We start from the raw sequence: 25,433 nt of genomic DNA on the forward strand, positions 1-25,433 counted from the left end.
TACTCCTGGAAGGAATATCTAGGGAAGGTTGGGATTCAAGCAATAGATACTTTCCAACCACTCCAGGTATGGAGTGAAGGTGTATAAGCTCTACGAGCAAATGGATTATCAGAGGCCTGCCTTATTTATAGTTATTATGTTTAATTAATCAACATTTATTATTAATCCCATTTGTTAAAAGGGGTACACCAAAGGTGAAGGAGACTATAAAAAAGGGCTTTATTCTGCAATAGTTCTTCTTTGATGAGGTGAGATTTTTTTGTATTTCCCAAGGCTTAATCTTAAATGTCTTAGGACAGACCTCCAACACTTAAAGAAAGAAAAGCAGGCACATTTACTTAGAACAGTCCCTGTTGGGTGCCACTTCAAACCACTGTTAAGACTTCTGAATGTTATTTAAGTGAAAGTAGACTGCTTTGATCAATATTCTTTCAGAACGAGAATACATTTAGAGATATCCCAAGTGATTGAGTGGCAAATAACTTTATTCTTTTGTTGGAATTGTACAAAATGTGTAAAATAAGGAATGGAATTTGTGTAACATTGAAATCTTCCCTTCACTGATTACAGAATATTTAAGTAGGAACCTTTTCTTTGGTGTTTTTATTGCAGATTAAAGTTTCTGTGTCTTCTGGAGGCGACTGCATTCGTACATATAGACCCGACATTAAGAAAGGGAGATATAATACAATTATCTTAAATGTAAAAACAACCACCCCGGACAATTTACTGTTTTACCTTGGAAGCAATAAATTTGTAAGTATTTGAAATAACATATTTCTCTTATTATTTTACTTTTTCATATAGGGATTTTAGAAAAAGTGAGAAATCACAAAGTGTTTAATCTTGAGTAGGAAATGGGTAGAGCTAAGCAACAAAAAAATATATTTCTGCAAATGGGTTGAAGATCGCCCTTTATGTTCAAGGACACGCTTGGTAGGGAAAAATGTGTTCACGCTTTTCCCATTAATTAATTTTTCTATATTTTGCAAAGCTCCAGAAATGTTATCTTATTTATCCTATATTTAATATTCATGAGAGTGTAATTTGATGTTCTTATACAAATTTGGAACTTGAGAAATGCTTTCAGAGCCATTGATCTTTTCTACAGTGTCTCACTGCTTAACGGTACATAAAACCTAAAGAGACACTCTAGCTATCAAATGCAGTCGAAGGCTGAGTGGCCTTAAAATTACTAGTTTTCTACACTTGCAAATGCATGGAATGATTCATCATAATCCCACATACATTTGCCCCTTTCCCCTACCACTAGGTCCTTAGCTCGCACGCGATATGTTCCTATTTTTTAACACTATGATAATCTACTATAAACCATAGTATATGTAATGCTTTTCATTAGTATGACTACCAAGTTAGCTCATTACTATATACGTGTGCACATAGGTCTTTGTATTAATGTCATTTTTTTTATACATATTTATAGTTATTTATTTATTTTTACTTTTTCTTCTAGACTGATTTCCTAGCTATAGAAATGCGCAAAGGAAAAGTCAACTTTTTGTGGGATGTTGGATCAGGGGTTGGGCGTGTTGAATATCCAGACTTAAATATCAATGACCAATACTGGTACCGGATTGAAGCTTCACGGTATGTTTTACTATAAACCAGCTAGCAAGACTACTTAAAGGGATAAACACAACATTTGAGTATAAATAAGACATTACAAAATGGCCAAAATTAGCACTGTCCCCAAAGCTGGCCTTTGGATTTGTGGTTCCAAGATTTGATTTTTTTTTTTTTTTAAGTGTTTTTAAAACTGAAAACAAAAGAGAATCGTTAAGGATGTCATGATGACATTACACATGGCTCTCATTAACTATTTCCCTGTCTCATGATCACTCAGTGACCAGGTAGCAGCTTTCCCGACCACAAATAGCGTAATAAGTTGGAGGGGAGTCACATAAGGGCCAAAGAAGAGTCTGTACAGATAGCATAGCGTCTCTGTTACACTGCGGAACCCCTCCTCTGGTGCCAATATTGACATGGCAGGAAATTAATCCCTGAACAAATGTTTGGCCGTTTAAATCCCTTTTAATCTAACAGCACAGGGGTAGTTCCTCCACCGGGCTCCATGTAATACATCACTCTTCTGCCTAATGCCAACTTAACGGTCACAATCTTCTGTAAAAACACTTCAACACAGTTGGACCCAAACCAAAGTGTTTTAAGCATTAGACTCATAAAAAAATAACAGTATTATAAAGTCAATTGTTACTAAGATATTAGAAATGTTATAATTTACTGTATAAAATGGAATGCTGTGCTTATGTTGTCTTTTAAATTTATGTTGTACGCAATGAATGTAATTTAGGCCTGAAAATTTCTATTCCATGAACATAACTCAACCTATCTTTCATTGGCATCATGCTAATCATGGAAGAAAATTGATTATCACTATAATCAGGTTCATAAAGGGGGGGAGAAAAGGCTATTAGAATAAATTTACAGAAAGCTGAGTTACATATTAAAATGCCTAATAGGTTTATTTCTTATGTATTTGGCCATCACTCAAGCCTAGTGTGTAGCTCTGTGTTAAACATCTCTTTAATAGCACATCGTAATATGCACTATATATTTGCTTCAAGCCTTTTAGTTGCAAATACTAATGCGGCCCTTACAATCATCTGCATATAAAGCTAATATTTCTTAATTTAGAGAAATGTGTAAAACACAGGGAAGAGATGCAGCTGAAATTACATTATAATGAGAACCAAAGAGTATCTGACCTATCCATTAATTCTATGAATATGTTTTTTGAATATTACAAATTATTTGGATTTAAAAAAAAAAAAGGCATACCTCATGAGCCATATTATATAACGCAGACATTTGTTTGTTTGGAGTAGTTATTTTTATAGTACAAGAAAAATATATTGCAGAGCAACCAAGTAAAAGAAAGTATTGGGGATTTTTTTTCATGTTTGCTTTTGTCAGCCCTGTGATTATAATAACACCTGGGAACAGGTTAACTGGAGCCCTCACGTCGACCAACTCATCCCCATCCAAGCAGTCCTCTTCTACTGTTTCACTTCCCCCACAACCACCATCTAGATTGTAAGCACTCAAGAGCAGGGCCCTCTTCTCCTTTTGTACCAGTGTGTTACTGTGTGTGATTTTCAATGATTCCACTGATTGTTACAGCCCTATAAAAATGCAATGTAAAATCTTTGTTGTATCTTTTTTTTTGTCTACAGGTCAGGAATTAATGGTACTATTTCAGTACAGGCTTTGGATGGCCCAAGTGCCGGTGTGGTTCCCAGTGTATACACTTCTGCATCCCTTCCTGGTTACACCATTCTAGATGTAGATGCCAATGCCATGCTGTTTGTTGGTGGTTTGACTGATAAAGTGAAGGTAACTTAAGAACATAATTTATGAATAATCATTCCTTAAAAGTATTTCTAGGCAGCTGTTAGGCCTACCTGGTCCAGAAGGGGTGGAATCTATGCAGGATGACTGAACCATGCACTATCCACTAACCAGCAGGTAAATGGTGGCCTGCTAGTCGTGAGTTGAGCAGGGAACGGTAGAAAACGGGAACACCTCAGCAGCCGCAAGGTGGGACAACAGGTACTGAGCAGGATGGCACCACGGCAAATGAAGGGTTAACTGCAGACACCAGGCAGGACAGCGGACGACTGGACACCACAGTAAATGAAGGGTTAACTGCAGACACCAGGCAGGACAGCGGACGACTAGACACAACGGTAAATGAAGGGTTAACTGCAGACACCAGGCAGGACAGCGGACGACTGGACACCACGGTAAATGAAGGGTTAACTGCAGACACCAGGCAGGACAGCGGACGACTGGACACCACAGTAAATGAAGGGTTAACTGCAGACACCAGGCAGGACAGCGGACGACTAGACACAACGGTAAATGAAGGGTTAACTGCAGACACCAGGCAGGACAGCGGACGACTGGACACCACGGTAAATGAAGGGTTAACTGCAGACACCAGGCAGGACAGCGGACGACTGGAGCATCACAGCAGATAAGGGTTAATGAGGAAAGAGTAGTCAAGTCCAAATCCGGGTCAAATTACCGTAAAGGCAATCCGAGGGGAACGGGAACGGGTAGGAAGAGGCAGGACGGGACAGGACAGGAACAGGTACTGGCAGGAAAGGGTTAACAGGTAAAACTCAGGGCAAAAGGAAGGTACAAATGCTAAGTTGCTCTCTGGAACTACAAACAACAACTGAGCACCTTAGCAAAGGTGCCAGTTGTTTAAGTAGTCCAGAGGTACCCCCAATTTCCCTTTAAGAGTGCCGGCTTTCACGCATGCACCGTCGTCGGGACGGCGTCTGGCTGCGAGGCAGGAGGACGCGTTGAGCAGCGGGTACGCGGCTACCTGCAGCACGGGTAAGTACAGTTCTTGACAGCAGCATTAAAAGTGTCACTAAATTTTAGAAACATCTTTGTCTTCTTCTGAAGAAACAAATGATGTTTTGAAAATAACTCCACAGCACTCAGTAACCCAACTGTTATCCTGCCAGAGACATGCAGATATACTTGTACGTGAATGTTTTAGACTGTAAAGGTTGCAAACCAGTGTTTGTGAATTTGAGATAAACTTTAAGATTTTAAAGTTTCAGTAATTGATTTGTACTGAATTATTACAAATTTGGAGGAAAACTTATATTTTTTATACTAATAAAGCTGTGGTTAATACAGTGAGGAAATTTAAACATGCGTGGGACAGGCATAAAGCCATCCTGAATATAAGACTGAATAAATTTAGAGTATCGTACAGCTTAAAAAAATTACCACACTAGAATGGAAATCCATTAATTTCTCATTAACATAAGTGTTTTTGCCCAAAACAATGGTCATTAATAAGCTGTATTTAATTTGAGGGGAGTGCCACTTAGGGACAAAAAATATCTGGTTAAACAAAAATCTTACAAATGAAAAAAAACGTTGTATTTAAAAAGTAAATGCTCATGTTCAAATGTTCGTCCTTTCACTGATAAAAAATCATTAGTGGGTCCAAATAAAGACAAACAGTGACCTAGTCCTGATGAAGTGGGGCTTTACCCAGAGACTCCTGGTCAAATCTTAAAAGAATTCCAGAAATTATTAAAAGTATCTTAAGTGTGGCCTGATATTTAGGACTTTTCTTTAGGGTATATTCTGTTAATTAATGACAAAAGGTTGTGGGTCATTTTTAACGTAAACAACAAGAAGAAAGATGCTATACATGCACAGACGCTCTGGATTCTGACAAGCTAGTTGTCAGAAGATTGCTGTTGTATAACTTAACTAGAAAAATATCTTAAATACTGTTAAAATGTAAATGAAATAGGGACAAAAAACAAAGCTAATCCCTAAAATAATTGGAGCATGACTACTCCTTTAATATACTGTTACACTACCTTCCTGTGCATGTCTTTTATTTACTTATTCAGACGAGCTGGTATTTAATAATAAGTTTAGATAAGTCCAAGAAAATGATCAAAAGAAAGAAAACAAAATGGATTATTTGCTGCATTTTAATCTGTATTTTAATTTTCTAAATTAAAATTTAAAGGAAAAAAATGCACATAAAGGCTGAGCATTTGTAATGCCATACATTTACAGGCATAATTAATATAAATAATACTAATTAATACCCTGGTTTACAATAGTGAATCACATGCTGCTGAATGTGAAATCCAGATGGTGAGATAATTAGCCAAAGCCTAACTATATTTTGTGCAAGTACTGACATTTTGAACTTGTCGGAACAGTAATTTTTGCCAGGCTAGAAGACATTAAATTCAAAGCCAAATGGTCTTTTTGAATTATTTTCTCCAAAATATCAGTCTATCATTTAGGTATTACGGTCAAATTTTAGCATTTGAATATTAGTCAATATAAAACATGAGAAATATTAAAATATCAAAAATAAGAACTCATAAGTTATGTTTGTTATATCGATTAGTTCAGCAAGCATGGGGAAAGCCTTGTGTCAGCTTCACCCAATGCCAATGATTGAATACCCAGTCAGTCACTAATAAGAGACCAAGAGATCTTTTTATGCTTTGTTGATAGGACAGTGACGGCACATAAATCTATGAATGAACATTGGTCCAAGATCCAGCAAGCTCTGTGCACAAACACTAGGTCCATGACAGTATGGCCGTGTGTTAAGAAACAAGTAAAGCAAGGAAACAGATAAGAAAAAAAAAACACCAAGGAGAAAAAAACAACTGGATAAGCAATATAGAGCCATAGAAAATAAACAACTCCTATCCCAGGAACTTAAACGTGGTACATGGAATGGAAAATGAAATCATAAAGGCCAATCAAGGTTCAAGGTTTGAAGTATAGCAGCAGGTAGAACATAATGGCACCTTCGACTGGCACCAACAGCCAGTTATTTAAACAATGCCTAAAGAGGATAGCTCTATTAGAGTAGTAGTTACCCATTGCTCATTGCTACAGATTATATGATGAGCATCCACTATGACTCCACCGTATCCTTGAAAATGGAGAAACTACTGTATCTGTCCATCCACAATTCATTATGCTTATTAAACTGAGTGCATTGTTTTGATGGGGTGGAAACCATGTTTCTAGTCTATGATCCCTTTGACTTACTGGCATTCGTTAAATCTATTCACAATACATTGTGCTTACTTGCTTTTTTCTGGTGACGTACTATATTTTGACACCTTATATGAAAAAATGCTAATACCGGTATAAGCCCATACTGAAATCTATACATTATTATTATTATTATTATTAAAGCACTGATATGTTCCATGTTCACAGAAAGCTGATGCTGTTAAAACAACAACATTCTCTGGTTGTATGGGGGAAACATTCTTGGATGGTAAACCTATTGGACTGTGGAATTACAGGGACCGAGAAGGGAACTGCAAAGGATGCTCCGTCAGGTAATTATTTATGTAATGTAAAACATACATTTAAATTGTCCTAATATGATTGTCTGCCTGCACATATTAATAAACCTATATGTCTATGAATTATGGAAAGTGTTGGCACCTAAATAAATGTAATGTAAGTTACATAATGTCCATTTTATTTTTTAATTATATTTTAGCATTTATTGTTACTTTCGTTATTTATTCTATTATTTTATTACATTTTTTTGAACACGGGTGATCTTTGTCCCATGCATTGAGGGGCTTTGAGTATCCCAGTTCACACAGTGCGAGCTTTGTTGCAATGTATGTGTCAGCTTCACAGGAGGGTCCAGGCTGTGCCGTATGAGCCACCTAACTACCAAGCTACTGGTTTCTTCATGGGGCTAAGTAAAATGCACCTTTGGGACCTACTTAGGTCCAGCCCTAGCAGTCTATCATATCACATACAGTGGACCTGTCATCTTTTATTATTTATTATTATTATTCAAACAAAGTTTACTATGGGTGACTATCTTGAACTAGTTATAAAAAAACTGATTTGAAAGTTCTGGAAGCCTTATAAGGACTTACATCCTAAACATTGCTAAACTATTCCACTTTTTGAAACAAAAACTGCACATAGTTAAAAAAAATAATAATGCCAACAAAGATCTACTTCAAACATTGCCAATAGATATATTTCTAAATGGTCCTCTTATAAACAGACAGCAGCAAATTGGCTATCCATATTTCTTCTCTATGATTAATTGTTATTATTGTATTATTGATTATAACAACTAATTAGATTATTGATGGATTATGGGTTTCTTGCTTTCTGTAACATCACACACACGTTGTGTTCTCAAACAGCTATAGTTTAGCATAATATAGTGTATATGTTTTGTTTTTTTATTACATAAAATATATATTAATGGTTGACCTACTGTGTGTTCTATAACATTCATGATGATATCATGTCTGCTCCTATTGCTATGTAGTGAATAACAATTCTTTGCATTGTTTATAGCCCACAGCTTGCAGACAGTGAGGGTACTGTGCAGTTTGATGGAGAAGGATTTGCTACAGTCAATCGCCCTGTTCGATGGAACCCCAATATCTCAACCATAATGTTCAAGTTCAAAACATTTTCTACAAATGCACTACTTATGTACCTGGCAACAAGTGACTTGGTAAGGTTAAAGAAAGTATAAACAATAGGGCATGCCTGCCCACAAGGTCAAACTGTTTGGACCCATGGATGTCTGCAGATGTTTTTTCAAGTGGAGGTTGAAAGTATGATCCTACCCTCTCTAAGGAGAGAAGCAATACTTGATCATTGCAAAGTCAAGTCATTTTAGAAATACTCTACATCAGTTGTAATGAACTCTGACCCCCAAAATTTCAAATATTCAATATTTCTCCTGGTCAGCACATAAGTTTTACCAGTGTTTTAATATGATACTTAAACAGCTTGCTTGAGAGAAGGAGAGAGAGAAAGGTAGGCAGTATATAAATATATATATGTAGATGATAGTAATTTCTACATTTTAAAATTGTATGACTTTGGAATAGTCATTTGCTACCACTAGCTCTGAATGTCAGTCTCATTTTTATTCACCTAGGGACAGAATATTTGTTAAATGAGTAGTTGTGAAAGATGTATGTATTTTCCACTAAAATGCTTTATTTTTTATTTTCAACAGAAAGATTTCATGAGTGTTGAGCTGAGTGATGGACGTATAAAAGTTAGCTATGATCTGGGATCAGGTACAGCCTTTACAGTTAGCAACAAGAACCATAATGATGGGAAATGGAAATTCTTCACGCTCTCCAGAATACAGAAACAAGGTAATGTCTTTTCACTAAAATAACTCAGTATTGTCAAGATGCTGTCAGCTTATCTGCACCTACATCAACAGTGCTTTCCTTATACAATTTGTGGATTTTGCATTTTTAATATGCTGAATTGAATGATACATTTCAAATAGTTAGGGTATAGCATTATTATTACAGCTCTCCCACAGCCAAATGTATTTTATAGTTAAAAACATATAGAAGCACACAGGCCACCAGCACATTTACATTCCTCCATGCTCGAATAGTTGGGTACCAAAAGTTCACATAATAGAATCAGTTCTAAAACAAAAAAGGTTCCCAGTGTTACACTGAGAAGCCAGTTGTTGTGACGGTAGCATCACCAAGTCCACAATTCTTTCTGTTGGTGTTTGTGTGGGGTCTTTATCTTTTTAGGTGAACAAATGGTACCCAGCGGCACAGTATCTAAAGGTCTCAGAGATGAATATTCAGGAACCTGTTTTTTCCTTAATATTTCACAGCCAATATCTCAATAGTGGACTTGGATAGCAACGAAGAGGACAGAATAAGTACTACATCTACCGGAAGTAACTTTGGTCTTAATCTTAGGTCAGACGAGAAAATATATTTTGGAGGCCTGCCGATACTAAGCAATTTAAGGTAATAAAGCTCTGTTAATATTTGTTATTGACAATAAAGCTAAAATGTACCAATTTATAATGGATCATATTCATCCATCAATTCCATCTATGATGGAAAATAAATATATCACAAGATGCAGTCTTGCAGGACCAATATAAAGAGCTCTTCAGTGACCTGTTCATTAACAGAGATATACAAAGAACAAGAAGTTTCATAGATGACAAAGGAAGGGATTCTTTACAGTGAGGACAATAAAGGCAAGTGGAATTCACTGCTAAGGGGGGTAGTGTTATCAAATACATTAGATATCTTCTCGATATTTTCTTCGAAAGACATGACATACAGGGATATAAATAGAATAACATTAATATTTTAGAGCTTCTTGATCCAAGGAGAAATCCGATTGCATCTTGGAGTCAAGAAGGATTTCTTTCCCCCCGATGGCAGAATTCGAAGTAGCTTAATTAGGGGTTTTTTTTGCCTTCTTTTGGATCAAGAATAGGAAGGTTAGGTAGAAAGATTGAACTTGATGGACTTAGGTCTTTTTTCAACCTTACGAACTATGTAACTATGTAACAATAATTATACATTGCCATTAATTCTAAGAGCATAGTAAGATTTAATTATAAGTGTAGTTTGAATGAAAATTAGGAGAAACAATATTTGATGTCATTGTATGTTTATAGTTGTGGAAATGCTAACACCCTGTGCATTTTGTAATTTACAGACCTGGACTGTAAATAAACATAGGCCTAGGCATTTACGGCACACCAGCATATGGGTTATGGGATTCTCTGTAGTGCGAACAAAGGTTTCTTTATCTCCTCAAAGACCAATGACGTGCCAGACACGTCACAAATATAGGTTAGTTAACAACCAGTGACGTGCCTGGCACATTATGGCATTAAATTAAAGGTACCATATTTGCTCGATTATAAGACGACTAGGGCTGCAACTAACGATTATTTTCATAATCGATTAGTTGGCCGATTATTTTTTCGATTAATCGGATAAAAAAAAATGAATGTAAATTTTTCATTTATTTAAAATAATTTAATAAACAAATGATGTTAAATACAAACAGCAGAATAAAAAAACTTTGATAAAATGCATTTCTTGTCTTTATTTCCCAACCAGCCCCCAATTTATGCACATTTGAGCTTGCCACGCTGCCTCCCAGACATGCCACGCTGCCTCCCAGACATGCCACGCTGCCTCCCAGACATGCCACGCTGCCTCCCAGACATGCCACTCTACTCTACCCCTACATATGTCTTATACCCCCAGATACGCCACTCCATCCTCCCCAGACATGCCACGCTGCCTCCCAGACATGCCACGCTGCCTCCCAGATATGCCACGCTGCCTCCCAGACATGCCATGCTGCCTCCCAGACATGCCACGCTGCCTCCCAGACATGCCACGCTGCCACCCCATTAACCATAACTGCCCCTAAATTAACCCTAAACACCCCATTAACCATAACTGCCCCTAAATTAACCCTAAACACCCCATTAACCACAGCATCCCCTAAATGAACCCTAAAGACCCCATCAACCACAGCATCCCCTAAATTAACCCTAAAGACCCCATCAACCACAACTGCCCCTAAATTAACCCTAAACACACCATTAACCACAACCGCTCCAAATTAACCCTAAACACCCCATTAACCACAGCTGCCTCTAAATTAACCCTAAACTCCCCTTTAACCATAGCTGCCCCTAAATTAACCCTAAGCACCCCATTAACCATAACTGCCCCTAAATTAACCCTAAACACCCCATTAACCATAACTTCCCCTAAATTAACCCCACATCCCCTAACTTGCAGCAGCCCAAATATTAATTTTATACTTACAGTTAGATGAGTGTCACAGCCATGTGGTTCTGGAGAAGGAAGGGGCGGGGCCAGTTGTCACAGTGATTACAGGGAGGGACTGGTAAGTAGGAACTGCTGCCGTGAGTCACTGAAATGGATTATATAATGAGGGGTATTTTTCAGAGCGTTTGCTCTGAAAAAACCCTCATTTTATAATCGATAAAAATCGATTCAACTAATCGATAAAGTTGTTGCAGCCCTGAAGACGACCCTGATTATAAGACCACCCCCCAAAATCTGAATATTAATTTATGAAAAAAAGAAAAAGCCTGAATATAAGATGACCCTATAGGAAAAAAGTTTTACCAGTAAATGTTAATTCATGTAAACAATTTTTTTTTAATAAAAGCTATGATTGAGAAAAAGTTTGGAGGAGGGACGGGGAGGGAGTGTTAAATGGGGGGCATAAGGCATTTCTGGAGGCTGAGTGCTCTGTGAAATGCCTTTTAACCCCCTTAATGCCACTCTGCCTCCAGAAATGCCTTTTAACCCTCTATGCGCCACTCTGCCTCCTGAAATGCCTTATACCTCCCTATATGCCACTCTGCCCCATAATATGCCTTTTAACCCCCTAAATGCCAGAGTGGCATATAGGGGTATAAGGCAATTCTGGAGGCAGAGTGGCACATAGGGGGGTCAAAAGGCATATCATGGGGCACAGTGGCATATAGAGGGTTAAAAGGTGTATCATGGGGCACAGTGGCATTTAGAGGGTATAAGGCATTTCTGGGGCAAGCCTGGGGGCAGATGTGCATAACTGGGGGGGCAGGTTGAAAAAACGGAAATAAAAACAAAAACAACATATTTTTCTCAATCATAGCTTTTATTAACAAACAATTGTTCACATAGTTTACATGAATTAACATTTACTGGTAAAACTTTTTTCCTATAGGGTCGTCTTATATTCAGGCTTTTTCTTTTTTCATTAATATTCAGATTTTGGGGGGTCGTCTTATAATCGAGCAAATACGGTAATTTTCTCCTCATCTATTTAGTGTACCCACACATGTTATATATTGTTTTTTCCAGGACAAGAAATGCTTTCTTCAAATACCATTTTTCTGATCATATTATCTAATTTCCTATTAAAAAAATAAATAAAATATGACAAAAAAATTTTTGAAAGATCTTTTACTCATCCAAAAAAGCTAATGAAAACACTGCTAAATAGATTCTACTATTTGTCCTGAGTTTAGAAATACCCAATGTTGTTTTTTTTTTTGCTTTTTTTGCTTAATTCTTCCCCCATGTGCTATTTTGGTTATCTTTAAAGCCGGCCAATGCAATTTACCCCATCAAACCATATATTTTTGAGAACTAGGCACCTCAAGGTATTTCAAATGCTGGTAGTTTAACCATTTCCATACACTAATTCTACTACCACCCTTTGTCAAACTTTGTGTTAGTAATTTATTTTGTGTTTTTTTTATCACAAAAATTGCACTTCAGGTATGGATTTACAGCTCATGGTGTATGTCACTTTCAAACAAGACCATAATATGTGTTCAGCAACATCTCCCGAGTACAGTGATAACTCCCATGCATGGGTTTGTCGGGTTGTTTGGGAGGTGAAACGCCACATTTAGGAAGTGCGCATTTTTTTTAACTTGGAACTTTTACATCTGGTCCTACTGCCCCTATGTCCTAATAGGGCCATCTTTGAAGCTGGCTAATTCAATTTACCCCATCAAACCATATATTTTTGAAACTAGACACCCCAAAGTATTTCATATGCTAGTATTTTAACCCTTTCCATGCATGAGATTCTACCACCAGCCTTTCCCAGAGTTTGTTGTAGTATTTTTTTTCCCACACTAATTTTGTACCTGGAGGTATACATGTATACGTCACTATCAAACACCCCAATATGTGTTCAGCAACATCTCCAGGCCACATTTGGGATGTGTGTTTTTTCCCCCGTTTTGGTCAGTCTGTGCCTATGTCTTTGAACCCGGCCACTCCAATTTACCCCATCAAACCATTAATTTTTTATAAAATTAGACACCCCTTGGGTATTTGAAATGCTTTTACTTTAACTCTTTCCATGTCAAGATTGTTGGGAAGATACAGCGCTAATTTTAGCACTCATAATAATAAACTTTATTTTTTATTTTATTCTTTTTGGACTTTTTTTTTTTACATTTTGCTGGAACTGTATGGTTCCTCTGTTGGATAATTATTTTTAAATGTTACCACTGGTTTTGTTTTTTTTAGCTTTTTTTTCCCCATCATTTTTTTTAAATTATTTTTGAAATATTTTACTAATAACATTGTGATTAGAACGCTGGGATCCTTTGACTTGCATGGTTGAATGCAGTACCTGTATTCAACCTGCAAGTGGAGCCAGAGTTCTCAAGAGGAGACCCTCTAGCGAACTTTTCCAACTTTGTTATTGTTTTAAAAGACGCGTCGCCATCTTGCGAGTGGCAAAATCACTCGCAGTGGCTCTACGGATCGGTCACAGCATGTCCTGGGGTGGCTGTTCGGTGTTGCTGAATGCCTCGTTATCACCTCCTAAGCTTTTAAAACGGGCGTATGGTGGATATTGACACCCCGGGGAGGGGCTGTAGATCACTTTCTAAGCTTGTTTAATGAAATGACATGCCATGCACGTCATCAGTCGTTACCTGACTGTTTGTGTTTGACGTACCTGGGCCATCGTTGTGACCTATAACGTGAACAATTCAATTGCAAAACAAACTGAAATATTTGACAAAGACCCAAAGCACACATGCAAATCCACAAACTCATGGCTTCACCGGAAGAAGATTAACGTTTTGGAATGGCCCAGCCAGAGCCCAGACCTGAATCCAATTGAACATCTGTGGTGTGATCTGAAGAGGGCTGTGCACAGGAGATGTCCTCGCAATCTTACAGATTTGGAGCTCTTTTGTGCATGACTTTTATATCTGTCATTAAAAAGTCATGCGCAAAATGGCCGCTGCTATTCACTATAATGCCAGTGCCAGTAACAAAATGTCCACCACATATACACGACACTTCACATGCAGAAGGAAAAATGCATTTTCCATTGGAACTGACTGTTTTATGCAATATGGATGCGCTGAGCATGCTTTATGCGGAGTGTGAGAGCTGAAAAAAAGGTATTTCCTATATCAATTCATTAAAGTTTTACTGCAATTTTGTTGTTATTAGTGTTTAATGAGTTTAAAGAAGCTTTTTCTTATTATAGTTGTCTAAGCAAAACCTTACCTTTATGGCTATTTCATATTGCTTTATTTTATTAAGTTTAATAATTAAATTGAGATAGATCATGAAACCACTTACCATTGTGTACACCTGTGTAATTGGAAAGGTGACAGGAACGGTTCCTCAGTAATATTAGTGGAGTGATCCATTCAGCCTTGTATTAAAGATCTGTTAAAATAATACTAATCTTGTTATTGTATTTTTTGTTTGGTTTTATTACAGTATGAAAGCCAGGTAATAATAATAACTTCATATTTTTCATGCATGCACAGATGAACGCATGTGTCAAGCAATCAAATCTACAAAGGCGTATTCTTGCAGTGCCATTTTTTTCTATTTTCATGGCTTCATTGTAGTGCTTTACAGTGCCGATCTTAGGGTCACTGATACCTGGGTGCAAAAAATTGTTTGACCCTAAGTGAAAGGGTCAAAGCCGTAGCTACCTCCATTGGCGCATTTTCCCCCAAACCTAGTGATTTATTCACATTTTGACACTGAGGTTGGTACAGCATAACTCCCATATATATGTATACATATATATATATATATATATATATATATATATATATACTGAGCCTGACGGTGGTGCAGTATAACTCCCATCAATATATACTGAGCCTTACAGTGGCATAGCCTGACACAACTCCCATCGCTACAATCACAATATTGAGTAATCCAGACACTGAGGGTGATACAATGTATCATCATTATACAGCAAGACGGATACAGACGGTGGTACAGCATGACTCCCATCACTATATACAGTGAAGGAAAAAATACATGATTGGTCTATAATTTTAATGTTAGGTTTATTTGAACAGTGAGAGACAGAATAACAACAAGAAAATCCAGAATAACGCATTTCAAATAAATTATAAAGGGATTGGAAGTGCATAGAGCTGTAGCTGAAAACGTTTTCATGAATGTTAGTGAGAAAGATTTCAGCAACAGTTCGGCGCCCCTCTCTCCTCTGATCCCTGCCGCCTGGGAACTGTGCACTCCATGCACCCGCTTTGGCGCCGCTTAATGCTGGACCTATGCACATTGCTTACTGCAGCATACTGAATAGTTCACATGTTATCTCACAACTGTATACTGCTTGTTGTGTTTGTGTTGAGTAAGATACAAGTGAAAAAGTTATATCCTAGCCCACTACAAATTAATCTGAAACTTGTGAAATTCTGAGTTTAGCAATGATTTAAGATGCTAATATTGATTAAGCTGAAGCTACCTTGTATAGGCAGGAAAAAAAATTATACCATTTTAGAACACATGGGGGAGGTTGGACTATAGCTATGCATTGAATATATTGTATTCTTCTCAAAATCAAAAATGGTGCATAAATACTAGCATATGAAGGAACGCAACTAGAGTTGTAAACCCTTAACACAATTGACCATTTGACCACTTACTAAATTGACCCAAATACCAACAAAGTGTTTCTATTGACTGCTGTAAAGTTTACAGTTGACAATACAAATTGCTAGTGTTATAAGTCACATAGTTACATAGTTATATAGGCTGAAAAAAGACATGCGTCCATCAAGTTCAGCCTTTCTTATATCTGTTAATTTGTTGCTGTTGATCCAAAAGAAGGCAAACCCCCCCCCAGTTTCACTCTTTCCAATTTTGCACTGACCAGGGGAAAAAATTCCTTCTTGACCCCAAAATGGCAGTCAGATTTCTCCTTGGATCAATAAGCTGTTTCCCCATAATTAAAGATTATATCCCTGAATATTATGTTTTTCCAAGTATCCATCCAGTTGCTGTTTAAACGTCTGTACAGACTCCGATAAAACTACCTCTGCAGGCACAGAATTCCACATCCTTATTGTCCTTACTGTAAAGAAAACCCTTTCCTCTGCCTTAGACTAAATCTCCTTTCTTCCAGTCTAAACGTGTGACCACGTGTCCTATGCATAGTCCTGTTTATGAACAGATTTCCACACAATGGTTTGTATTGGCCCCGAATATATTTATATAATGCTGTCATATCCCCTCTGAGGCGCCGTTTTTCTAAACTAAACAGATATAAATTTGTTAACCTTTCTTCATAACTATAGTGCTCCATCCCTTTTATTAATTTTGTAGCCCGCCTCTGCATCCTTTATACAGATTTATACAGAGGCAAAATTATATTTTTATCCCGCGAATTGATGCCCCTTTTTATACACAACAATACCTTACTGGCCTTAGCAACCGCAGACTGACATTGCACATTGTTGCCTAGTTTGTTGTCTATAACAATTCCCAAATCCTTCTCATTTATCGTTACCCCTAATTCACTACCGTTTAGGGTGTAGGTTGCTTATGCGTTCCGTACCCCGAAGTGCATAACTTTACATTTATCTACATTGAATTTCATCTGCCATTTGTGTGCCCATTCCCCCAGTCTATCTAGATCCCTCTGCAGCACTGTAATATCCTGCTCGCCCTGTATTACTTTACCTAGTTTAGTGTCATCTGCAAACACAGAAACATTACTTTCAATGCCTACTCCAGGTCATTTATAAATATGTTGAATAAAATAGGTCCCAGAACAGAACCCTGAGGGACACCACTTACCACTTTTGACCAGCTTGAAAATTTACCATTTATAACAACTCTCTGTTCTCTATCTCTAAGCCAGTGTTCTACCCAAGAACAAGAATTTGCATCTAGACTAATTTCCTTCAGTTTGAATACTAACCTATTGTGTGGAACCGTGTCAAACGCCTTGGCAAAATCCAAGTAGATTACATCCACTGCCACACCCTGATCTACACTTCTACTTACTTCTTCGTATAATGCAATTAAATTAGTTTGACAGGACCTATGTTTCATAAAACCATGCTGATTTTTGCTAATAATACTGTTCTTCCCAATGAATTCTTGAATATTATCCCTAAACAGCCCTTCAAATACTTTCCTAACCACAGAAGTTAAGCTCACAGGTCTATAATTTCTAGGCACAGAGTTTGAACCCTTTTTGAAAATAGGAACCACATCAGCCTTCCTCCAATCCTCTGGTACAATTCCTGAAAGAAAAGAATCCCGAAAGATTAGAAACAGAGGTTCACTTATTTCCTGACTCAGTTCCTTAAGTACTCGTGGGTGAATACCGTCAGGCCCCGGAGCTTTGTTAACATTAATTTTCTTTAGTTGCTGCAGCACCTTGTCCTGAGCCAGTCAATCACAGTTTGACTGAAAAAAAATTTCAGTAGTCCTATGTATATCCATTGCCATAGGTTCCGCCTTAATATATACTGAGGAAAAATAGTTATTTAAAGTTTCCGCTTTTTCCTGGTCCTCCTTAACCAACCCCTCTCTGTTTTTAATGAACCTACTGGTTTTTTTAGAATTTATGTACTTAAATAATTTTTTGGGGTTAGTTTTGCTCTCTTTGACAATCACCCTCTCATTTTCTAGTTTAGCCCATCTAATCACCTTTTTGCATGCTTTATTGGCTTCCTTATATCTTATATAGGATGCCTCTGATTCGTCTGATTTAAATGCTGTAAAAGCCATTTTCTTATTTTTAATTTTCTGCTTAACGTCCCCACTAAGCCTCATCGGTTTCAATTTGTTTCTTTTATATTTGTTTCCTAGTGGTAGATACTGAGAAGTGTACCCTGCTAATGTTTGTTTGAAAATACTAAATTTTTCCTCAGTGTTTTTATCCCTGAAGAGTTTATGCCAGTCAATAAGTTGTAAAGCTGCCCTTATCTTATTGAAATTGGCCTTCTTAAAATTATACGTTTTAGTATTCCCCATGGGCAATTTCTTTTTTGAGTTTATTTCAAAAGAGACCATATTGTGATCACTATTACCCAAGTGCTCCTCCACTTGAATGTTAGACACAAGATCAACATTGTTTGTTATCACCAGATCCAGACAAGTATCCTTTCCAGTTGGTGCGTGTACCAGTTGTGAACTAGTAGTTCTGCAAGGGGATTCAAGTTTTTGAACCTGTTAAATGATTAACAGGTTCAAAAACTTGAATCCCCTTGCAGAACTACTAGTCCCTCTATCCCAGTTTATGTCCGGTAATTAAAATCTCCAATAATTTCTATATCTAACATAAGAATAATAATAGTAATGTGGTATGTTTTGTATTTTGTATTAAATCTTTCTATTTTTTCTTTGTATAACACTAAAGTAATGGTAAACAAAAGAAAGTAATAAACCATGTTTACACATTCCCAGCAATAGATTACAGAACACATTAGCATAATTAATTTTCTCTGTCCCTGGTCCCCTTGGAAGAAACCCTGAAATTTAGCTCCTGGTACACTACAGAGATTGTGTTATATTTTGAATTAGGCAACCTGTCCTTATTTCGATCATCACAATTTTAATGTATTTTAGAGTACATGTGTGATTTATATCTCAGTATCACATTCTTGCTGGAGCTTCTCTGTTCCAGACACTTTTTCAGTTTAAAGAATAATAACCTGAAGTATTTTGAAACGAAAAAGAAAATCTTAAGAACCAGTTGGTAAATCACCTATATACCCTCATAAATTTCACTATATGCTTCACCACTAAAGGAAAATATTGCTGTACCCTTTGGCAGTTTATATGAATATTAATAAACCTTTGAATCTACATAAACTAATTTTCAACAACAGTTTCTATTATTATGAATAATGATTCTGTGAGTCTTTGCATACATTTATCATGCAGTGGAATTTTATCCCATGCGGCATTTCTAGGAGTTATATGTCCACGTACAACAATATAATATAAACTTATTTTATTTAGGTGATGTGAAATTACAAAATTGGGTGACTAGGTGTGTGGGCCAAAGTCTGTTTTTCTTTTGCTTGCAACAGACGAAAACTTTTCTTGTACGACAGACAAGCATGTCAAGTTTTTCCACATGTTGTACAGGCGGAGGTGGCTATGCTTGGTAAAGTTTGTGCCTGTTTTGATGTACATATTTTCATTCACACTTATTTGACAAATATCCATATCTGAAAGAGAGCATTTCATAATTCACTACACACACATCTGCAGTGCAATTATTGCATAACTCATCAGGGACTCAAAGGCACTTGTAAAGGAACATTTTTTTTTCTTGCAGAAAAAATATGTAATATCCCTTAGTTTACCAGTAGAACAAACATATGTCAAGAGATTTTCTTCTGCAAGATGAATTGTTCACTGGTGGCCACCAAATTCACTGTAGCTTACTCTAAAACCAGTCTTTTCTTCAGAGCATCAATGTATCTCAAATTACTGACATAATCCTATAACGATATAGAAAACCATCTTGTATTTTTTTGTTTTTATACTACACTTAAGGACATAAAAATGTGTTGCCACCTTTTAACATTTCCAATATTGCTTCTAAACATTAACCCCCTAAGGACAATGGGCAGTACCTAAACCCATCGAAAACAATGCATTTTGAGAACGGGCTTTGTCATTAAGGGGTTAAAGCGATATCTGCAATCTCTTATGACAAACCATGACCCAGGTTTTGACAAATGATGCCTTTTGTGGGGTAAAGCAGATTTCTTTGGTTATGTAGTTTATAAAGTTTATAAAGGGATATCATGTTGTTATGTTCTGTAGAAAGTAGTTTCTCATTTTTTTTGCAAATATTTCATGGCAAAGATTAAAACATAATCTTTACAATTAATATTTCTGTGCCAAAACTAAGGCATAAATGTGAGGGATTTTTTATCATAAGACCACAGTTAGATTAGATTGAATTGTTCATGGGGCAATAACAATTAGTCACATTGGATGATGAATTTTATGAGACACAATAAAATATAGTTAAAAATAATAATGAAAAAAGACAGAGGATTGAAACAAGTCCTGCCAATTTAAGTCCAGCAGCATATAAACCACATGAATGTAGCCACCTACCATATGATCACAGGGTTCACTCTCTGGTTTTGTAGGTCTCTGCACAGTACAGGATGGAATTGGCTACACAAGGTGAGAGGCACCATCTGCCACTGGCCCACTGGGCTTTGCTTGGTTTGCCCGAGGTCCAGTCTGCGTCTGATAATAAAATAGAAGAGCAGTTTAGGAACCCTTGATTCAGCACACAGTTCATGGCAAAACTTATGTTTATGACAGTTCCAACTTTTTTTTCAATAGTTCAGTCTAAAGCACTTGTTCATTTTTTCCCCTGTGAAATGAATACTTAAACTCAGGTCAGGAACAGTAATCATTTTAAAAGCAAATTTGTACTTTTAGGTGCTGATCATTTTGACTTTTTCCCCTATTTTTCTGAACAAATAATAACCTTAGAAATGACTAGGCTACAGAGCACATACACAATTTTTCCATAGATAAAAAAACAGTACTTTTTCAAGGACCTTATGTAATGGTTCAATGTAGGTAAGAAACAGTCGTTGACTTAAATATTGAAGAATTACTTAGGTTATTTACATATATATATATATATATATATATATACATATATATATATATATATATATATACATATATATATATATATACATAAATATATATATATATATATATATATATATATATACATATATATATATATATATATATACATATATATATATATATACATAAATATATATATATATATATATACATATATATATATATATATATATAAAATATAGCAGGGAACATTGATTGCTAATACTTCGAGTATTATTTAGAATTAATATTTTTAGTTCTTTGTTTGTATTGTGTTTTGTATTTAAAAGCAGGTAACAATTATACATTTTTATCTATGGGCAGTAGTCAGGGGCTGATTAGCCAAGGAGCACGCCGAACAATTTGTTGCAAGGCTCCAAAATGATAGGGCCCCCTGGGTCCCCCTCCTGTAGTAGACCTACTTGATTTGTAGTAGCCAGAGCTGCCACACTGCTGCTATAAGCTTTGCAGCCAGTGAGCACTGTATTTATGTGAAGGGCTAACACACAGTAACAGAGAGAAGCGGCTTTACAGCAGGTATGTATATTACCTGAATCATCCAGTGCAGAGCCAGCTCCTCTCTCCAAGTGTCCATCTGCACCCAGGCAGATTGAGGGCTTTAGGTCACAGAGTGAGCTCTCATTGGCTGTTCAGCTTCCGTCTTCTTCCCTTGCTTTGTTGCCCTTCCTTTCCTTTCCCTTCATGTTACATGGGCTTGTGTGCCCAGTCACAGACTGTGGAGATGCTCGTACCCGTTTGGTAAGAAGACTACAGCCCCAGACAACAAGGATGTTTCTTGAAGTGCAATCGCTGATAGCAGCTCTAGGCCAGTTTAGAGGAGCTTTGTTGTGTGGTGTATGTTATATCATGCTGTACCCTACATCATATTTTATGACAGTTGTGCTGGTGTGAATGGGACAATTCTGATCATGATTCTTGTCCCACTTCTGAAAAGCCATAACCATCGTACCAACAGATGAGCACTTCATTGGCATACCTGGGAACATTCACACTCCAATTCCCTGTATAGGAAGCTGGTGGGCGGCTCTACTGACATTGGTGGGCGGTCGGTTAATGGAGGTCAGCGGTCTGGTGAGGGTGATGAAGTTGAGTTTGGGGCTAGTCACAAACGCTAAAAAAAAGGTTGAAGGACGGCAAATGGGTGGGAGTAGGGCATGCCTCCACACCGCTCCAACAACCTGGAGATTCTCTGCGGTCACCCACTTCACATGGAGTCTCTGGGTGAAAACCATAGAGTTCCCAGGTATGTTCTTTGGCTATAGATGAACAGTGCCTATTTTACATGGTTTGCACAAGTGCAATGGCAAGGCCTTGTATTAGGTGAGACATAATGTGATGCCAACACTTAATATGAACATACATCATGAAGGAATGTAGAGTAATCTGCAATGATTTTCTTTTGTAAGTTTTGCAGACATTCTTTATGTATTGGTTTGTCTTAGTTTGTCCTTCCTAATCATGGATACTTGGGTATGAATGCCGTCTCCAATGGAACCTTCAAACTCTGTTTTGTTATACAGGAAACATACAGAAAAGGGCTCAGGTGCATAATATATATATATATATATATATATATATATACATACACATGGGAGATCCATTATCATAAGTGGTAACACTAAGGCCCATGGGGCTATGTTAAAAAACAACAGTTCTGGTATTTATATAGGGGTAACCAATACGAGCATTACATTTGTTGCCTCAGAGCAGTTTCTATGTGTAAATATAACTCTTTAGGCCGCTATAGGTCCCTGAATGTTCTTGGTCCATTATTTGCACCTCTTGCATTATAATACAAGCTATAAATGGTCTTAAAGCACAGATAAGAAAATTGCATTGTACAGAATTAATATTTTGCTTTATCTTCTCTAGTGTTCTTTTAATTGCTACTTGCTTGCTAGCTAATCATCTGATATATATCTGCTCCTATTATGCTAACAATACTGCTTATGGCAGAACTTCATAATAGCTTCTCATAAAGGTCAATATGTCCCCTTTGGTGGGGAACGCAAGTAAATTATATTTCTGAATATGCATATTCATAGGGATATTATACTGTTTACCCGTATTGCATTGGGAGGACTGAGTCTAAAACATCTGTAAAGAAAACAGTATTTTATTGGGAATTTAAATTAATATTTAATATTTAAATTAGATAAAAGAATTTAACTTTAATGGAATGTAGATTTAAGGAGTATATGTAATCATGTCATCCTTTTTCCAGGCCAGAAGTTAGTTTGAAGAAATATGCAGGGTGTCTAAAAGATATAGAAGTTTCCAGAACACCCTACAATTTATTAAGCAGTGCCGACTATATAGGTTTAACCAAAGGATGTTCGCTTGAGGTTTGTATCATTTTGTTTTCAGTATTGATCTATTGTATCTGTGACTGGCAAATCAATATATCACATAGTAGAGGAGTAGTTGTATATGTGGCCTCCTTTTTTCATAGGTATTGAAAATTATGTAAGTTAAAAGATTTATTGCACAGTTCATATGAACTGAATTAATATAAAACAATGAATCAATTGATAAGGTATTGGGAGAGTGCAGTTGTAAACAATTATGTTACTATTATAATTGTTATTATAAAGCTTTTATTATAATTAGATGATTTTAGATACTGAAGTAAAACTGGAAAAAAAGGCAAGTTCAGGTTTGAAGAAATCTGATTTAGAAGGAAGCAACAACTCTTGTGACAGTTAATTAAAATTTGGTACTGCAATATACTTAAAAGCAAAAAAAAAAAGATTTATAATCTTGTTACGTTCTCTTCACTACCTGTTTATTGTGTTATAATATAACCTGCATGCTAGTCAGCAGAGATCAGTTCACATGGTTTATGAGTTTGGCTCATGAGGAAGGTTATAAAACGGTTTTATTATAAGCAAGAAATAATGAAGCATGTTCTAGAAGATATTTCTTTAGTGGCAGGTTGACCTATGAATCTCTGACACGGCTCAAAGCAATTGTACCAAGAGCACTTTACAAATATGCTTATTTGAATGCAGCTCTCAGATCAACACATAATAGCGTTAAGATTTTTTCCACCAGGAGATGGGAGAAAATTACTGAGGTGTTTACAGTTTGTGTGCCAAACTGGATTCGACATTATCCTACACTAAGAATAAAGTAGCTAGTAACTATTACATTTAATAGAAACTGCCTTTCTTTAAGTTAAAATGTCCCTAAACACCTCTGTGCTCTGAACATCATACTGCAAGGAGCATTTTAATATGCATTCTTACAAAACTAAAGCAAAATAAAGTCCTTATCTGACCTAGAGGTTGCGGTCTTTCTGCAGCTGCTGCCCTCCTTTTCCTTGGTCTGACACTTATTGGCTGCTTGAATCAAATTATTTAAATGGGCAAATTTGCCAGTGATTTCTCAGATAGCTGAGGCACTAACACAATAGCTTGTAAAATAATGATGGTTATTCTTTTACATTACACAACAAGCAGAACCTAAACCAGTTGACAGATTAGTATATTGGTTGGTATTGTGTTTGTGTTATTAAGGTATTTAATAACTTTAATTTTCATTCTAGAAAGTATATTTGGTTAGTTTTGCAAAGCCTGGGTATGTGGAGATGCCACCAGTATCTCTGCCAGTTGGTACAGAAATTACACTCTCATTCAGCACAAAAAATGAATCTGGGATGATCCTTTTTGGCAAAGGAGGAAATTCAAGAAGAAAACGTAGGCAAAGTGGTCAGGTAAAATAAGACTATTTTGTACATATGTTTGTTTGTATGTTTGTATATGTCATAACTGAGCGCTAACATAACTGAGTGGCTACACTAGAATTCTATGTTCTGTTTAGTTATTTGTCCATCCATTACTTTATATCAGCAGTAGTATCAACCACTTCCGTATCAAACAGATGGAAAATTATCACATCACTTAAACTGGTTTTTTTTTAATTGAAAGACCGTTTAGAATCTTATTTAGCAGTATAAATGTATAATATAATACAGTTTAAATCTCCTCCCACCATCAATCAACTACATACATGTATATCACACTAGATGAAGCTTTATATAAAAAGCCTGAGGACTCCAAGCCTTTCTGAATAAATTTGTGTTATATGTTTAGTCCAGTTTGGGACAGCAGGGTAAGAGTTAGTATTAGGTTGTTCAGTTTTGTCCCTGAGGTGCAGCTCTTCAGTATGCTAGGTAGAAGGCTGGTGTTTACTGGTAAAAATCTCTGGTCAGTGGTCTATTCTGTTGTTTTACCCTGTTGCTTAGCAGTCTTCATATGTAATGGAAAAAATATGGCGAGTCCTATCTAATTTTTCATAGCTATATTGCTACCAAGGAGCTGAAACACTGGGGCTGCATTAGGTTTTAACCCCAAATAGCCTCTGGACACGATTAACAAGGCACCTGTGTGGCAGGAGGGGCTGCTCAGTCGTAAGGTTTGGTCCAAACCTGCAAATATGCAAAGCACAAACAATATGCAAAAATATAGGAGTGCACAACCTAAAAAGCATAAATGCATACACAAAGCAAGAATTCAGAGCATAACTATCAAATACCATTCACTTTATATCTAGTGGGGAGAGTGGGAAGTTCCCACTACTCTGTACCTGAGT

The 25,433-nt window shown here is 36.7% G+C and overlaps 1 protein-coding gene across 5 annotated transcripts in view; it reads left to right on the forward strand.

Annotated features, from left to right (window-relative positions):
- LAMA2 (laminin subunit alpha 2) overlaps nt 1–25,433 on the forward strand; it is a 349,942-nt gene that overhangs the window by 307,792 nt on the left and 16,717 nt on the right. For all 5 annotated transcript variants that reach the window (XM_053458972.1, XM_053458973.1, XM_053458974.1 and 2 more), the window contains 9 exons: nt 613–756; nt 1,475–1,608; nt 3,216–3,375; nt 6,781–6,905; nt 7,903–8,065; nt 8,579–8,723; nt 9,212–9,350; nt 23,065–23,185; nt 24,388–24,555. In XM_053458972.1, the coding sequence (XP_053314947.1) occupies nt 613–756; nt 1,475–1,608; nt 3,216–3,375; nt 6,781–6,905; nt 7,903–8,065; nt 8,579–8,723; nt 9,212–9,350; nt 23,065–23,185; nt 24,388–24,555 (1,299 nt within the window). The remainder of the gene's footprint in view (nt 1–612; nt 757–1,474; nt 1,609–3,215; nt 3,376–6,780; nt 6,906–7,902; nt 8,066–8,578; nt 8,724–9,211; nt 9,351–23,064; nt 23,186–24,387; nt 24,556–25,433) is intronic.

The sequence above is a fragment of the Spea bombifrons genome, chromosome 3 (genome assembly GCF_027358695.1).
Source record: "Spea bombifrons isolate aSpeBom1 chromosome 3, aSpeBom1.2.pri, whole genome shotgun sequence".
Classification (NCBI taxonomy): domain Eukaryota; kingdom Metazoa; phylum Chordata; class Amphibia; order Anura; family Pelobatidae; genus Spea; species Spea bombifrons.